The sequence below is a fragment of the Aspergillus viridinutans genome (genome assembly GCF_018404265.1).
Source record: "Aspergillus viridinutans IFM 47045 DNA, scaffold_7, whole genome shotgun sequence".
NCBI lineage: Eukaryota > Fungi > Ascomycota > Eurotiomycetes > Eurotiales > Aspergillaceae > Aspergillus > Aspergillus viridinutans.
The window spans coordinates 299,204-315,853 of NW_025091223.1; the positions used below are offsets into that span (position 1 = coordinate 299,204).

The 16,650-nt window shown below is 51.9% G+C and overlaps 7 protein-coding genes across 7 annotated transcripts; 2 read left to right on the plus strand and 5 right to left on the minus strand.

The window, feature by feature from the left end:
• Positions 1-164: 164 nt before the first annotated feature.
• On the minus strand, positions 165-1,640 carry Aspvir_008582 (ankyrin repeat protein; the record flags this gene model as incomplete). Its single annotated transcript, XM_043271750.1, has 1 exon — positions 165-1,640. One exon carries the CDS (start codon positions 1,638-1,640, stop codon positions 165-167), a length of 1,476 nt encoding a protein of 491 aa, XP_043127685.1.
• A 3,089-nt stretch (positions 1,641-4,729) lies between these two features.
• Positions 4,730-6,878, plus strand: Aspvir_008583 (putative MFS peptide transporter; the record flags this gene model as incomplete). Its single annotated transcript, XM_043271751.1, has 7 exons — positions 4,730-4,997; positions 5,056-5,169; positions 5,227-5,449; positions 5,510-5,881; positions 5,937-6,091; positions 6,146-6,571; positions 6,625-6,878. The coding sequence occupies 7 exons, from the start codon at positions 4,730-4,732 to the stop codon at positions 6,876-6,878; spliced, it is 1,812 nt and encodes a 603-aa protein (XP_043127686.1).
• Positions 6,879-7,336: 458 nt separating this feature from the next.
• Positions 7,337-8,203, minus strand: Aspvir_008584 (HIG1 domain-containing protein; the record flags this gene model as incomplete). The annotated part of the gene is made up of 2 exons (XM_043271752.1): positions 7,337-8,087; positions 8,163-8,203. 2 exons carry the CDS (start codon positions 8,201-8,203, stop codon positions 7,337-7,339), a joined length of 792 nt encoding a protein of 263 aa, XP_043127687.1.
• Positions 8,204-8,885: 682 nt separating this feature from the next.
• Aspvir_008585 (transcription factor SPN1) lies at positions 8,886-10,434 on the minus strand (the record flags this gene model as incomplete). The annotated part of the gene is made up of 4 exons (XM_043271753.1): positions 8,886-9,132; positions 9,194-9,672; positions 9,732-9,814; positions 9,873-10,434. The coding sequence occupies 4 exons, from the start codon at positions 10,432-10,434 to the stop codon at positions 8,886-8,888; spliced, it is 1,371 nt and encodes a 456-aa protein (XP_043127688.1).
• A 1,212-nt stretch (positions 10,435-11,646) lies between these two features.
• Aspvir_008586 (putative nucleoporin) lies at positions 11,647-13,186 on the minus strand (the record flags this gene model as incomplete). The annotated part of the gene is made up of 3 exons (XM_043271754.1): positions 11,647-11,754; positions 11,822-12,474; positions 12,532-13,186. The coding sequence occupies 3 exons, from the start codon at positions 13,184-13,186 to the stop codon at positions 11,647-11,649; spliced, it is 1,416 nt and encodes a 471-aa protein (XP_043127689.1).
• A 675-nt stretch (positions 13,187-13,861) lies between these two features.
• Positions 13,862-14,590, plus strand: Aspvir_008587 (coiled-coil-helix-coiled-coil-helix domain-containing protein; the record flags this gene model as incomplete). The annotated part of the gene is made up of 4 exons (XM_043271755.1): positions 13,862-13,881; positions 13,968-14,195; positions 14,297-14,429; positions 14,492-14,590. 4 exons carry the CDS (start codon positions 13,862-13,864, stop codon positions 14,588-14,590), a joined length of 480 nt encoding a protein of 159 aa, XP_043127690.1.
• Positions 14,591-15,035: 445 nt separating this feature from the next.
• On the minus strand, positions 15,036-16,433 carry Aspvir_008588 (acyl-CoA-binding domain-containing protein; the record flags this gene model as incomplete). Its single annotated transcript, XM_043271756.1, has 4 exons — positions 15,036-16,014; positions 16,080-16,152; positions 16,229-16,342; positions 16,418-16,433. The coding sequence occupies 4 exons, from the start codon at positions 16,431-16,433 to the stop codon at positions 15,036-15,038; spliced, it is 1,182 nt and encodes a 393-aa protein (XP_043127691.1).
• Between the last annotated feature and the right edge of the window lie 217 nt (positions 16,434-16,650).

Sequence of the window (16,650 nt, forward strand, 5' to 3'; positions counted from 1 at the left end):
GATTCATTTGAATGGACAAGGTAAATGTCCTGCAGGGGCTTTTGTTCCCCAAAGAGAACCTCAGCTCGTTTGGCGAATGGCCTATCTGCAGGTAAGTTTTCCATAAACGATTCTCACGGAAGAGTCTGTCTGGTCAGAACCGCGAATGAAAGAGGTCCAAGCGATCAAACGTACATCAAATGAGTTTCGTCTGACGTCTTCGGCATGTTCCTGACATGCCTCTCCAACGCACCGTCAATAATCCACTGTGCTGTCTTGATTCCGTCACGAATGACCGCAATGTCGACAGCCACTGCAGTGACCTCCCTGCTGCGCTGTCCGAGATCGCTGTCGTACTCGTTTTCTTGTTCTTTAATCCTGAGGATTTCTTCACGTTGGTCCAATAGCGCCGCCACTGCCGCACGGTCACCCTCCTCTATGGCCATATTCATCAAAGGGATCGCATTGTGGCCGCGTCCGGTGCGCACATTATTCAGGAAAACCAAGTCTGCCGACGACTTGACGGTGCTGCAAGGACCGAACCAGTCCACGTTCTCGAGGCCTTGAATACTGGCTTGGTGCTCTAGGAGGACTGTTACCGTTGCCCGATCGGCCTGCTGCAGCGCTATCCTCATGAGAGGAACTGTGTTGTATTCGTCCTCCTCTTCTAGGCTCGGCTTGTATCTCTCAAGAAAGGGCTTGAGGAGACGAGACCGACCTTCCTGGATCATAATGCGCAGGGAGACAATGTCCCTTTTTAACGTTGTTCCCACCTTAACCCCAGAGATGAGCATGTCTGCAATCTCGTAGTGGTTCCATTCTAGCGCGTAGATCAAGGGTGTCTTCCTATATCGGTCGATGGAGTTAGGGTCAGCCCAGACGGTCTGCAACAGATGCTCAACAAGTTCTTGATCGCCTTTCTCACAGGCCCAGGAAAGAAATGTTCTTCGAGCTTTCGTCATAGGCTCGGCGCCCTGCTTGGGCCCCAGTAGAGTGAGCCATTTTTGGAGATAGTCCCCTTTCCCGGACTGATACTGCTGCTCCATCGCTGTTCGCTTGATTGTGTTACTGATAAACCACCACAAGGGTAATTGTCCCTCCCTATCGTGGATGTCCACGCTAGCGCCATGATTCACCAGAATGCTTGCTGTCTCCAGATGCCAATTCTCCGCAGCCCACGATAGCGGCGTGCGACCTCGCGCGTCCTTATAGTCCGCGTCAGCTTCGCCCCTGGTCAACAAGACCTCCACCACACGATCATAACCTCGCTCCGCCGCCCTCGACAATGGCGTGCGGCCTCGCGAGTCTGGCAAGTCCGATTCGACCTTTTTTTGCAGGAGCAAATCCACCATGAGGTAGTCGCCCGCTTTGACAGCCCAATGAAGCGGGGTTTCACCATGGTAATCTGCAAGATCGGGGTTAGCCCCTCGATCGAGGAGGCATTGCAACACAAGGTTGCGATTGTTGTATGTCTCTTGTGATTGGGTTAAATCGTCTGAAGCCGCCCAGGAGAAGGCGGTTCGGCCCGTGCTGTCCGTGATGTTGGGGGATACGCCATAAAGAAGCAATCTAAGCTGGATAAGGTCACCGCGTTGAGCAGCGTGCATCAACTGGTGGATCTCCTCATCAGTAAGGGCGAGAGATGATGTCGCTACCACCATTGTTCCTCATATTTGCTCGACTAAAATCTGTGAGAAGATAAGGTTACGGCGCATTAAGCTCCTTAGCTCTCATCTGTTTTCTTTGACGGAAACGGGGGCTGAAGGGTTTTGCTCAGCCTCCATATTTGCAGCGTGGCTTATTGGTTACACAGACGGCACTTATGCACGAGTCTTGCTGCTAATTTAGACTCTTGGCTGCTCTGTCTGCAAGTGATCCTGAAGCTTCAGCGCTGCAGATTACAGACAACCACTCCGATAAATCTGCAGGGAGGCCAAGCTCCATTCTCCATGATGAAACCATCAAGTAGGGAGCGATGTGGAGCTTGGTTGGGTTGTGCTTCCGATGGCGTCGTAGGACGTACGGAGTACCTTCAGCATTGAGGAAAAGCAAACCAGGGTCACGTGACTATATAGAACAACCAGCTGGAGTTTTAAGTGTCGAATCGAGTAACCTCTTCTCAGTGTGTATTGCTGGAATCAGCTAAATTAAGCGTGTACTCTGATGATACACATATATTCCGCTATATAAGATTTTTACTTCCGGTGAGTACACTGTTCCACCAGCGATTACAGCAGTAGTAGTAGTATATGCCCGCGAATACGTGCCATATTCGAGATTGCAGTTGCTGTAGAAAGGATGACATGGACCAAATCGGTAAGGTGTTACGACCTGGAAGAGAGTCCATCCCTTGAACGGGCCTCCCCAAGTGGTTGTGCCGTCCGCAATGAAGCCATAAGGTATCATTCGAGATGCCTGGGAAGATAAGGAGCAGGAGTTGATGCTCGAGGGTATGGATGCCCCTGGATCGCTTGTCCATTCATACAATAAACCAATCTCCAAAAAAAATAATCTGTATTTGAGAAAGCTATGCCCGAGAGGTTGCTAAAACCCAAAAAATTATGGGATCTTCTTACCACTATTATTCCCGGTAATACAACAATGTGGCAGATCGATAGATATAGCATCAGTCGCAAGTCCATGTTCAAAAAAGCTTGCACCTATCTTTGACTCAATAATGACAGTTAGGGATAGTGCCCGTCTGTAGCCGATTCGGTAATATATCCTCGCCTATCATGGACGGGTTGTCTCCGCATCAACACAGTTGCCGCCTTATATAATTGTACTCGGTTGTTCAATATTCCTAGGTGTGGTATCATCTGTTACATCCATAGATAACAGTCGCATATGACGCCCGTCCGATCGCACGTGGCTCCAGAGTTGAAATCTCCCCAATCGGCTATTCTCGAATACCTGTTATCGCAACCGGTCTTGGAAAGATAGGAATATCGTGGGCGAGGATGGTCTCATTCTGGGAGTGGGGAGATAAGACCCACATTCCCACAAGCTTATTGCAGTCTCGTGGGCCGTGGCTCGGACTTGTCCGAGGTTGCGAGGACTGTCAAGGTCCAAGGAGACAAGGAATCTCTGCTGGATAAGGGCAAGCTCCACTGCCGAGACGGGCCAGATGGCTTGGAAAAGGCTTCGCGTTGCGACCTAGCTCCGCCGGACCGCCAGGGCCTCCTGAAGCCGGCAAACCTTATTATTGGCCGCTTAACTTGGCGTTATCAGTGCCAACTGTGGTGTGATATTGCCAGCTGCCAACTTCGGATTCGTGTTGAACTCTGTATTGGTTGCCATTTGCAACCCATGATTATTAACCTTGAATGCACCATTCAACCTTGTTCGCTAGTTCTGGTGGTGCAGACTGCCCCGTTTATAAGCGGACCAGTCAGAAAGACCTGAACAGGCCATTATCGTGAAGGTTTCGACTACAATGTAACCTCACCAAAAGAGCAAGGTACGACATGTTTGCTGGCCTATGACCCCTGGAGGTGGCACAGTATCGCATTTCCTTTTTGGCGTGTAGATGGAAACGTCTTAGGAGAGCTTCGCTGTCCGCATCCGCTTGGACCGTCATGCAATCACTCAGCTCTTTCCAGTCTATATCGAAAGACATGCGGCGCAGAGCAAATCGCTGAACTGGAATGTGGAGGGTAATATGCTGTGTACTAGCGACGAGAACGAATAATGTCCCTGTGTGTCGACTGTCGAGGACAGATCGGCGAAAACTAAGGGCTTGTGCGGGGAAAGAATTAGCCACTCTGCCTTTGCGTGCTTCTCCCTGTGTCTGCGGCGAAGACGTACCAGTCTGAGCGAGGAAGTTTATCATCTGCGCGTCCAAGTCCAAGGCTAAGCTTGGTACTCTTGCCGTATGAAGCAATGGCGTGTGCCATGTCTGTCACTCCACCTATTCGCGGCCTGCGTCAATGCGGTTGATTGGTTGCGAAGGAAATCATTTGGAGGGACTAACAAGGTACGATAGCCCCTTGTATCAGTCAATAATAATTGTTCCTGTCCTCGAAATCCAATTGAGTTTTCGTAGGGTCGTCCAGGGTCGCGATGCGTATCCAATAGTCAGCCTCTTTCGTGCTGGAAGCGGCGGACGGAAGACCACGAGGGCCAATAACTTACCAAAACATGTGCCACCACTGCCATGAGTTTCAAGGATTAGATTTAGAGTGTATTTATCTAGATGAGCGCTAGAACCCATCCACATGAGCAACAGGGGGCAGATAACAATTCGTACCTAGTCTCACAAACCTTGTGATAGCCAGTTGAAATCCCCACCCTGCACAATATCTCCCGAGTCCACCTAGAGAGTCGAGGACGGTCTGGAAATGCCCGCCCCATCGATGACTCTCCTATCGGGCGAGGAATCAAATGGAATAATGTGCGATTAGCTCAGTCAAGAGGCGAAGAACACGCCCATTAGTGTTGAGTTCAAGCGGTCGAAGTGGTTAGCTCTCGAGCGACATCCAAACGGTGAAAGACGATAGAGTACTTGACCAGCGATAGACACCTGGACTGGCGCGATATTTTTGTGCATACCCTTCTTCTCCTCCCCTCACTCCACGCTTGTCTCTGCTCTTCCCACCTTGCTCCTATTTATGCTTCACCCTCCCCCGCGCGTGTTTGCTTTCTTTCTTCTTCCACGTGCGAACCTTCCCCCCCTTCCTTTCCGTTGCATCTCGACTTTTTCCATCCTCCTCTCTACGGTTTTTGAGCCTTGTATGAGCCACCTGCAGTCATGAGTGATCCTGTCGACGCGGCAGACTTGGTGGTCGTGGCTCAGGCTCACGTCCCCAAGCAGTCTCTGGACCTCGTCCCAGTCAAAGAACACGAGACTACGGTGGTTGCAACAGCCCCTAGACTTGATGATCAAGGCCGCGAAATTCCCACTGAAGAAGAAGAACACACTCTCCGTCGCGTTGCTGGCAAGGTTCACTGGACTGCGTACACGATCGCCTTTGTTGAACTCTGCGAGCGTTTCTCCTACTATGGAACCACTGCTGTCTGTACGTATTGGGCCCTTGTCAGACTCTACCTAATGGAGAAGAGCTCACCTTATCCCAGTCGTCAACTTCATTCAGCAGCCTCTCCCCGATGGTTCGAGCACTGGAGCCGGTCACAGTGGACAGTCTGGTGCCCTAGGCATGGGTCAAAGAGCGTCCACTGGTCTGACAACTTGTGAGTATCTTGCCTCTAAACATTTTACCATCAGTCTATGTCTGACACTTGCCATAGTCAACACATTCTGGTGTTACCTGATGCCTATTCTGGGTGCTTACATTGCCGACGAGTTCTGGGGACGGCTGAAGACGATTCAGGTCTCAATCGCCTTCGCAATGGTTGGACACGTCATCCTGATTATATCCGCCTTGCCATCTGTTATCGCGCATCCGCATGGCGCTCTGGGATGCTTCGCTGTCGGTCTGGTCATCTTTGGAGTTGGTGTGGGAGGTTTCAAGTACAGATACCCGTCGCCTTGTTGTAGACGTGAGAGAATGCGCTAACACACATATAACAGGTCAAACATTGCCCCTCTGATTGCTGAACAGCACAAGGAAACAAGGTCCTTCATCAAGGTGATGCCCAAGACAGGCGAGCGTGTCATTGTGGACCCTGCTCAAACTGTCACTCGAATTTTCCTGTACTTCTACTTCATGATCAACGTCGGCGCCTTAGTTGGCTCAATCGTCATGGTGTATGCCGAGAAATACGTGGGATTCTGGCTTGCATTCCTTCTTCCAACCATCTTGTTTGCGCTCTGCCCTCTTGTGATCTTTGCATGCCGCAACAAGTACGAGGTCACACCCGCTACTGGCTCGGTTTCCGCGAAAGCATTCAAGCTCTGGGCTTTTGCTCTAAAGGGCCGCTGGTCGTGGAATCCCGTGAGATTGTCAGTGACCCTCACTTCATGTTGATCTCTCTTTGTACTGACAGTTCATTCGTAGCGTGCGGAATTGCCAGTCTCCTGACTTCTGGGAGAGAGTGAAGCCTAGCAGGGTTCAAAATAAGCCAGAGTGGATGACGTTTGATGACCAGTGGGTCGATGAAGTACGCAGAGCTGTGAAAGCGTGTGCTGTCTTTCTCTGGTACCCTGTCTACTGTATGTATCTTCAAATTATCAACGTCGAGAACGCAGGACTTACCTACATTATAGGGTTGGCCTATGGGCAGATGACCAACAATTTGACCTCGCAGGCAGCCACGATGGAGCTGCACGGTGTTCCTAACGACTTGATCAATAACCTGGACCCTCTCGCATTGATCATCTTCATTCCCATCATGGATCAGTTCATCTACCCCGGTATCCGCAGGATGGGATTCAACTTCACCCCCCTCAAGAAGATCTATGTCGGCTACATCCTTGCCTCCATGTCCATGATAGCGGCTGCCGTCACGCAATACTACATCTACAAGATGAGCCCGTGTGGCGACCAACCCAGTGCCTGTGACAGCCCGGCACCAATCAACGTGTGGGTTCAGACCCTGCCGTATGTCCTGATCGCTTTCTCGGAGATCTTCACCTCTATCACGGGTTATGAGTATGCATTCACAAAGGCTCCCAGGAACATGAAGAGTTTAGGTATGTCGTTACCCGTGTCGGTGACCAGCTCCATCACTAAATTGTTGTTACAGTCCAATCGATTTTCCTCTTCATGAACGCCATCTCGTCTGCTATCCAGCAAGGACTTACTGGGTTGTCCACCGACCCGCTCCTGATCTGGAACTATGGATTCGTGGCTGTCCTGGCGTTCGTTGCTGGCAACCTCTTCTACTTGACCCACTATTCGCTGGACAAGGATGAGGACCGACTCAACAATCTCGAGGCCTCGGCGTACCTTGGTAGCAACCCGGGTGCTCGAAATGAGAAGATTGACCCGGAGCCGTAGATGCTACTTGCCTTACGGAGTTTGATTGAAGGGAGGAATGCTAGTGTGGAGTTAGGGCTTTTTCTAATGTACTACCAAACCTGGTATGTACACCTACGAGGTATGCAGGACATGCGAAATAATGAAATGTAATGAACTTTTCTATGTGGAACACTCGATTGCACAGTACATTGTCATTTTGAGTTGAACATCATTCGTAGCCGGAACATCGATGAAAAATGAAGAAGACACAAGAAAAGACCGAAAGAGATGAGATTGATTGAACATATACTGTACATCACCATTATACACGGCCATGTATCAAACATGGAAAGTTTTGAAAAATCTAGACGCCATATCCCGACACAAGATGCAAAGAAGATAACAAAGCAGGACAGGAAGTCTAATGAGTTAAGACGACAAAGACCCCACGCTCCAAGTAGCTTCACCAAAAAGAAATCCACAAGACACAATTCACTTCACTTCTTCTTCTTCTCCTCCTCCTCCTTCTTCTCTTCTGTCGGCGCCGGTGCAGACTGCGCACTCACATCATGTTGATGCTCATGGGGCTTCTCATACAGCGGCTGATGCTTCTGCTTCAACCGCTCCTCCTCAGCAGCAACCATATCCTTCCACAGGTCGCCGCTCTGCGGATCATGCGCCACAGCCGGGGTAGGCGTAGGAGCCGCCTCCTTCTCCCCCGCGGCCTTCTTCCCCTTCTTCGCAGCCTCAAGCAAACCCCTCCCCTTCCGCTGATCCGAGATCTCAAACGCCGCCGACGCAACCAGCACAGCAAGCGTCAAGCCCTGCGCATACACACGCGCCTGCACGATCTTCTGCGAACCGGTCAGGTACGGGTTCCGGCTGACCATGGCAAACGAGCCGATCATGCTGGCGACCCACGTGGCGCCGACGATCTTGTACTTCTCGCGCCGCGCAAAGGCCGTCACGCGGTCGACGAAGCTCATCCCCGCCAGCTCCTCCTGGCGGAGGCGCTCCTCGCGGGTCTCGTACCATTGCCGTTCGACGTTGCGGGAGGCTTCGAAGGAGCGCGAGGCGTGGTCGGCGGCGATGATGCCGAAGAAGGTTCCGGAGGAGGTCACCAGGAAGGATTTCATGGGGAGGGTGAGGTTGCGGATGGTGGCGTAGCGTCGCGAGGCGGCCATCACGCCTGCGACACCGCCGACGAGACCGACCACGCCGCCGAGTGTGCCGCCCTTGAGGACCTCTCTGATGTGGTTGGTCAGTAATGGTTCAATTTAGGGTGAGTAGGCGATCGCCTAGAAGGATATTGGGTGTACGTACCTGTAGTGAGCTTCTTCTTCTTCCTTGCTGAGAATCTTCATGGTGACGGTATCAGAATTTTAGTTGTGAACGGTAGGTATGTCAGATAGTGAAGTCAATGATAGTTATATGTATCAATTGTAGGATTTGAGCGAGGATGGACTGAGAGAAAAGTATATAGAAGAGCCACCACTCAAGACAGGGAAAAATTCGGATGAGGGCAAAATGAGGTCAGATCGAATACAAAGGCCGAGCAGCATAGGCCGGGTGACGTACGATAAATGTCGATGGGCGGGCGGGATCTGCTTCTCTGCCGGATCGGCGATTGCTCGGGAATGCCTTCAGGCTTCTCGGCGGTTGCTGATTATTAACACTTACAAGTAGTTTGTCTTCTCGCACGAGACACACGAGAATTGAATCTGCTAATCGGGTTCCATGACCAATGAAAAGCTCTGTTTTGCTCCAACTCCTAATGGGCATGATTGTGTTTCCTATGAACCCGGCACCGCCCAAGGACTTGTCTAGTACACAAAAAGTAGAATAAGTTAACAATAACTAATCATTCCGAAGGCGCCGTTCGCGAAAATAAAAACCAGGTGACCAGAAAAGTAGAAAATGTTGTCAGAGAAAGATAATTCGGTTGTTCCGACCGTCCCACGCTCGTCCTGGGATTACAATAAAATGACCAGAGCAGACACAAGAGAAAAATAGAAAGCTGAGATGCCAACGGATCTGCTTCCGAGTTTAGCGTCGCGATCCCTTCGACGCAGCAATCTGTCGGGCCCGCATTCTCCGGAATCGATCCTCTCCGCTGGCTCCTAATGGACGTGCAAACTTGCTCTCCTGCACAACAGTCGGGCGGGGAACAATAGTGTAACTGGTATGGGTAATCTCGGCACGGGCACGGTTCGCCAACCGGGGAGGAAGAAGTTCTCGAGAACGAGCTTCTGCAACGCTCGCCTGAGCAGATGTGGTACGTGTGGTGAGTTTCCTGTAGTACTTGTGAGCATAGGGACCGCAATTATTACGAACAAGAACAGAAGATGGCATACCTGGGATCATATTCAGCCTCCTGGTAGACCCGCTTCGAGTAGTCGTCGCTCCGCTGTAAGATGGGACGAGTCCATTCGGCGAGCAGCCGCTCAGCCATACGTTTGATGCTAGGCTCGGGACGCTTGCTCCTGGTATAAAACACGATCACCTTGCCAATTCCACTAGCGATCAATGTCTCCTTGTTGATGGGGAGTTTGCCCAATGCGGTCATCAAGTCGCGTTGGATGTTGTAGGCCGGCAGCGATCCATCATCGAGAGGTTCAAGGAAGAATTTGACGGCTTCAAGGAGGTTGATTTCAGGATCGACGAGACTGTTGACGTATTGGTTACGGTTAAGGAGCGAGACGACCTCGGGCAACATCTTCAACTTGTGCATGGCGGGACGGCCTTCGCGTCGATTGTTGGCATCCATCTGGGCAGCATGTGTCATTCGCTTGCGCATGTCCTCAATTTCAGCATCGGCCATTTGCTCCAGATCCTGCGTACCCAGTTAGCTACCCTATCCTGAACTGGTAAGTTCGAGAAGTATAAACATACAATGCCGTCTGCCTTCCGGAAGCGTCTCTTCGTGGGTTTCTTCAAAGCTTCATCCATAGCACGGTCGAGAGCTCGGCGACGACCTGTTCGTCCATAGTGTTAGTCTTTGTTTTACCCGTCAAGTTACCAAAGGCGACATACGCGTAGCAGGGTCCAGCAGCTCCTCATCGTCAGGAGTGGCGTCTCTCTTCTTTCGATCTCTGCGACGGGACTTATCCTCGCTCTCGTCAGCACCTTCTTCCATATCCCTCCGACGGTTCCTCTTCTCTCTGCGCCTTTCCCTCTTCCGCTTCACTTGTTGAGCATCTTCCTCCGTCCGCTTGCGCTTGTGACGACCGATCAACTTGAGGTTATCCTCATCGATCGCGAGCTGTGGGCGATCTTCAATGTCGACATTTTCAGGATCAAAGTCCTCGAACTGCGCCTCATCCACTTCAGACAGAATAGACTCCTCGTCGGAATCGACCCCCGCGTCCTCTTTGTCGGCCGCATCGTCTTCGTGGGTTTCGGCTGCTGAATCTGCCGCTGGTGTCGCTGATGCTGCTCCCTCTTCATGTGCTTCCTCGTCGCGGTCCTCGTTGAGGTCCTCGTCACCGCCAGGAGTCGGGGCCTTCACCGGTTCCTCAGGCAGGTCTGTCTGGGGCTCGTGGTCGGCGACGACATCAGTCGGTGACGCGGGCTTCATTTCTGGGCTGTCAGACATGTTGTATGTTATCGTTGATGATCGTAGACTGAGTTGTGTTGATGTGATGATACCACAGGAGGTATCGGAGCGCCTGATGCGGCTCCGCTCTTAACCACGATTCCTTCGGTTGTGAGGGCGAAGTAACGGAGCAGTAACGGAAACAAGCCTCGAGAACGTAGATTCAAAGAACAACGCTCAATGAGCAGATGCAACAGAATATGTAGATGAGAGAAGAGGCAGTGAAAGATCCGGAGGCTGGTATTACTGTCCTTGGGAGACGTCGCAGCAGAAAGAGCAACAGTAGAAATTCCGCCTCCGCTACGTGGTCCGTGCGTCCGCATTTCGACTCTGCAGGTGGATATCGATTCTTCTGACTCCGGATACAAGTACACCACTCTTTCTGTCAGAATAGTTCCTTTCATACAGAAAAGACTCAGATCAGAATGTTTGCTCCCGGTAAGTCAATCACCACAGTTTTACGAACCGAAATCATCTGCCACCTCGAGTTCTGCCCAGCTTTGTACAGTTAGCTAACTTTCTGTCTCCAGGTCAAGAACAGGTTTCCAAGGAGGAGCTTAGAGTAAATCCCCCTCTTATCCTCCTCGAACCTCGCTCGTGCGCTGTAATGCGCATTGCTCGCTGAGACGACCTCATCCTGTACATTATTGCCGCATCTATAAATGCTAACAGCAACTCTTCACAGGCTGCTGAGGCTCAGGCCAGCCAGACTGTCCGGGCTGCTATCACCGGCGGTATCCTTCTCTACCTCTGTGAGTGCTCAGGAATATGTCTCCTATCCGAAGGTGCCGCAGGAGCTAACCGGTTAATGTATCAGCTCCCTTCGCCGTCGATTTCGTCAAGAAGTTCCTCTAAATATCGGGTTCTCCATGTCGTTTGATAGCTTGTTCAACCCGTTATGGCGATGACTATGGCGGGAATTAGAGACTTGCTTGAATTCCACGCATAATGTATTACTATTGTACATGGGTATTTTTTGGGTTTACCGGGTATAAAGAAAATTAAACCGGAAAAAAGTGAAAGCTCCTGATGTAGCGTCTTCAACCGCATTGGTTAGGATCATGTAGATGAGGGCCAGACTGAGATTGATGCATGATATCGGCTCCATATAAAATCGGTTGCTTCATGACATACAACCAGCAGTAGAATCAGAGTACGAAACACATGTGCCAAATATAACATTGCTCGCTTGATTACGTTGACCTATCTATCTCAATGATCCGCCGGTCCCTGAAGCTTTTGCGCCTCTTCAAAATCCTTTTTGACGGATTCCAATTCCTTTTGCAGATGTGTGATTTGAGCGTGATAATCATCCAAGATCTGGGAAGAATTAGCAAATTGACCATACGGACGCTTGAAGCAGTATGATCCGAAAGAGTAGACAAACCTTCTTTGCAGTCTTCATGGTATTCTCATCCAGTTCATCTTCACCCTGAGCAGCCGTTGAAGCGCCTGCCTTCTCCATCTCCGCCTGCAAGCGTTTCGAGTGTTCCCGGATCGCCAGCATGCGGGCCCAGATTTCCTCGGCCCGCCCGTTGAGCGAGGGATTAAAGACAGACCGCTCCAGCTGTGCGAGCTTCTTCTTAAGCTCTTCTTCTGCCTCATCCATTGCGTAGCCTCGGTTCCTGAGAACTTGAGTTTTTGCCGCCAAAGCGAGACAGCGCTTGCTTAGAACTAAATGTTTTCGGCGACAGTCGGCGATCTTGACGGATATCTTCAGGTCATGACGAGACAGCAGGTCGGTGAGACAATTGTTAATCTCATGGAGGCGGGTCTGCGCCATTGTGAGGAAATCCTTTTGTCGCTGCGCTCGCTTGCCGAGCTCCCAAAACCCTCTCACCAACACCGGCACATATCCCGAGCCGGGTCTTTCGCGTAGAGCCTCTTCCCATTTCGTCTCGTCGTCCTCCGCGGTAGGCTGGTAGAAGGGAGCTTGATCCCCGACGTGATTGTATAGATAAGTTCTGAACGGCGACGCGCGACTACCCGTGTCCCATTTGTTCTTGACGATTTCTATTTGCATGGGTACAGTTCGATGTACTGTTGTGAAAGTTAGCCTGGTACTTAAGTCTGCACAATCCGACCATCAAAACGAACCTCCTGTAACAGCGCGACCTGGTGACCACAGGCTAGAGCCCGGCTGCTGTGTTGTGGTTTGTCCCAATTGAGGCTGCTGTTGACCTCCAAGGGCGGATCCACCGAACAGACTCTGCTGCTGAGGTTGTTGCTGTTGTTGTGTAGTAGCTCCAAGGCCTCCAAATAGCCCGCCTCCCTGTTGCGGAGTCTGTTGCTGTTGCTGCTGTCCCAATCCCCCAAACAGGCTGCTCCCCTGTGGCTTTTGCTGCCCAAGTGTTGACCCAAACAATCCTCCACCGCCAGTCGTCGTCTGCTGCTGTTGTTGTGTTTGGCCTAAAGCACCGCCAAAGAGACCACCTGTCTGGGGTTTCTGCTGCGTTGTGGATCCGAACAAGCCTCCACCTGTCTGCGGCTGAGTCTGGGTTGTCGTCGAGGACCCAAAAGGGCCACCAGTCTGCTGCTGCTGTTGCTGCGGCTGCGATGTCGCATTGGATCCAAAAAGGCCACCTCCTGTAGCGCTCTGTTGGGTTTGTGGCGATCCAAATAAGCCACCACCGGTGCTCTGTTGTGTTCCTGTCGTGCTCGAACCGAACCCGCCAAAGGGACTGGGTTTATTTGCGGTAGCGGACCCAAACAGTCCACCACCTGACTGAGTTTGCCCTCCGAAGAGAGACATGTCGAAGGGATTAAGCGGAAGCGCGGTGCAAACACTAAGTAACGCGATTGAGCGCGAAGGCGGGCGGAATTTATGCGATTCGAAGCTCCAGCAACGGTTACACTGAAGTGGGTTAAGAAGGTTCTGACAAGCGAGGGATCGCCGGGCCTGCTTTGCGTTCAATATAGGATTCAACCAAGGATAGCCTTTTAGCACCTCATCATACGGAAAGAGAAGTGGCCGGTAAATGAAGTCGGTGTGTATAAAGACAGCAGCAGCTGGAGCTTGTCAACTTCACTGGGAGCTGCTTTGTTTTTCGCGGTTATATCACGTGATTTATACTGACCAGGCACAATGCGAATGGACAACACTTTGTTCAATGCGAGCAATTGCAAGCTGAGATTATTGATTAAGTCACATGCTATTGACAATACTAGATGGCTGATACCATTGAGCTCCATCAACAACACATTAATACCTGGTTACCTAGGCACCTAGGCCATTGCATTGTAGCATCTGAAATCCGCAGACAACGGCATCACCTTACATAATCTTCACTGCAGCCAATCAGAGACACGCAAAAACCGACCCTTCCAAACTCGCAGCTCCGTCCGTTCTGAACCGGTCACTCCATTCACGAAATCCCGCCCGTCTCTCTGTAATTGAGCAAATCCCCCAGCCAGGCAGCCCGTCAAGATGTCCCGGAGAGAGCCCCAGTATGTTCCTCGCTCGAACCTGCCTCCAATTGAACCCTCCACGCCCTTCCCCGCAAGCCCCGACGAGAGAACTAACCAGCACCCAGGTTCAACCAACATGTCCTCGTGGACACCACCCCGATGCCCAGCGACATCCCCAAGGTGGAGGAGGTTGGAGCGACGTCCGCGCCGCTGCTGAGCGCATCCTATTTCATCGGCGACCGCTGCAAGGCCTTCAATGACGATTTCATGAAGTGCAAGGCCGAGGCGAATGGCCGGGGGGAGATGGAGTGTCTGAAGGAGGGTCGGAAGGTCACCCGCTGTGCGGCGAGTGTGTACGTTTTCTCTTGTCGTTTCTTGATCGTGCTTGCGTTCAGATTCTACGCTGGTCGTGCAATAGTCGGGCCGAGGCTAATCGAGGCATATCGTGGCACAGGATCAAGGACATCAACACCCACTGCTTGAAGCAGTTCAACGCTCACTGGGAATGTCTCGAGAACAACAATCAGAACCTATGGGAGTGCCGGAAGCCCGAGATGGAGCTCAACAACTGCGTTTTTGAGAAGCTGGTATGTCCGCGTTCTCCGCTCAATTTTCGACAGCGTATTCGGACTTTGCTGACAATAGACAGGGCCTCAAGAAGACCATCCCTGGAGCCCCTGAGGGCCAGACCCCCGTACATCTGCGACCCAAGCAGCTGTATGCCCAGTTCCCCGGTCCTCAATATTAGGGTATCTATGTCTTTTCCTAATTCCCACTCCTCGTTCGCTTTCTGTCGTGGAATCTCGGTGTTTCTGATCGAAAGGCTTGTCTGTGTATATATTAGCATCAGGAATGACAATTGTTTCTATCACGTCGTTTTTACGGGGCAATAATCGATTTTCAGGACTAGGGCTTGTCTGAAGCACTCCAGGTTGATGCTACATAATGATGCGTCTAGTATGCATTAGAATACAGTAAACCCCTCAGATGCATGCGTACTTCAAGCCATCGACCTGCTGAAGGAAGTCCCTGTATGTGTAGAATATCCAACCATCAATGATACAAGAAGGGAAAAGGACCAACGAAGGAGAGACACGCCTGACAGGATGAAAGCCCATGATGATGGAATCCTAAGAAATTGCAAACACAATATGTACTAGAGAAAAGGAAGGGTATGCGACGGTCCGGAATAATCAGAACATATCTAGTCCGGGAAACCGTCGCAGGGACTTGAGTTTGGCCAGTCGAGTCTTCACCTCGGACCACCCGACCTTGAGCTTCTCCTCAAGGCGTCGGTCGCCCTTGATCCGCATCCAGATCAGGACCATGCCCAAGATTGCCAGATCGAAGATGATCTGCCGCAAGGTCACCCACACAATCCACTTCAGCCAGGTCCAGAGCGCAGACCGGCGACGGCTTGCCAGGGCCCGCGCCTCCATCTGCTCGCGGACCGCGGCGATCTCGGCGGTCATCTTGGTCAAGGCCTGCTCGACCCTCCGTCGCCATCGGTGGTCGCGCTCGCCGGAGCTTACAACGCGGTGTTTCTTGTCCCCTGCTGCTGTTGCTGGTTGTAACCCTCGCGTTCGCCCTCGGGACTGCGCCTCGTCGGGATCATCATCGAATCTGTGGCTGTTCTGTTGGCTTTGGTTGTTGCTGTTGTTGTTATTGTTGTCATTGTCATCATCATCCTCATAAATGGTGTCCTGAGCCTCCTCGTACTCCTCCTCCTCGTCCTCTTCATCTTCATCTTCTGGTACTTGTACCTCCTCCTCATCCGCAACGTCCCTGTTCCCGCGCCGCTCATACAGCCCATCAGGCTGACTCACCGGACTGAGGACACGTAACCTGGTATCTCCACGATTCCGCTCACGACTGTGATTATCCCGCGCCGTAGCAATGATATCCTCGTAGATCGGACGGGCCAACCGGCCCCCGATACTCGCATAGGTCGGCTGGGGTAGCGGCGGCACGCCCACATTCTGCATGGGGCTCGACGACGAGGAGGACGAGGCATTCGACTTGATCTGGTCCCAGACGAACTCGAGCTCCGCGACGAGCTCGCGCGCCTCGGGGGTCTGCGAAGCGTAGCGGTGCATTGTGTCGATGAGGGTGGAGATGTAGCGCCGTTTGGCCTCGGTGCGGGAGAGCCCGCGCTGGGCGTACCATGCGTCCCTGCGCCTGATCAGCACCCGGACCGGATATGGAAAGCAATGAAAAAAGCAGAGGGGCCAGCATACCATTTCTCACACTCCGCGTAGACGTCTGCGGTGTTCCCGACGGGTCGGTCCATGACGCCCTCCACATCGCCCTCTATGGTATCAATCATCAATCAGCATATCTATCCAGCACACGCAAACCCTAAACCCCGTATCGAAGAAGCGCCTACCCATGCTCTGCTTGTACAACCCATAAAGCTTTAATCTCTCGGCGGCAGGCGGTCTCGCGGTGCCCGTCCGCGGGATGCGTTTGACGGTATTGAGGGCATGGACGAAGACTCGATCTAGCAAGCAAACAAACAAACAAACACATCAGCACCCCCAATCAACGCAAGTGACCCCTGTGGTCGGTTACATACCCACAGAGTCCGACATGGTGAGATCCGAAGCCTCGAACCGAGCCTGTCCTTCATGAGAGCTGACAGAGAACTTGCGATCGACGATTCCCGGCGGTGGCTTCTCCCGGAGGTATCGCGCGAGTATCAACGGTGGTTGCTCCAGCTTTGAAGACGGTCCTCCGCTTCGGACGGCGCTGGGACCGGTCGGTAGTCGAGTTCAAAAAAGGGGAGGCGAATGTTGAATGATTACTGAG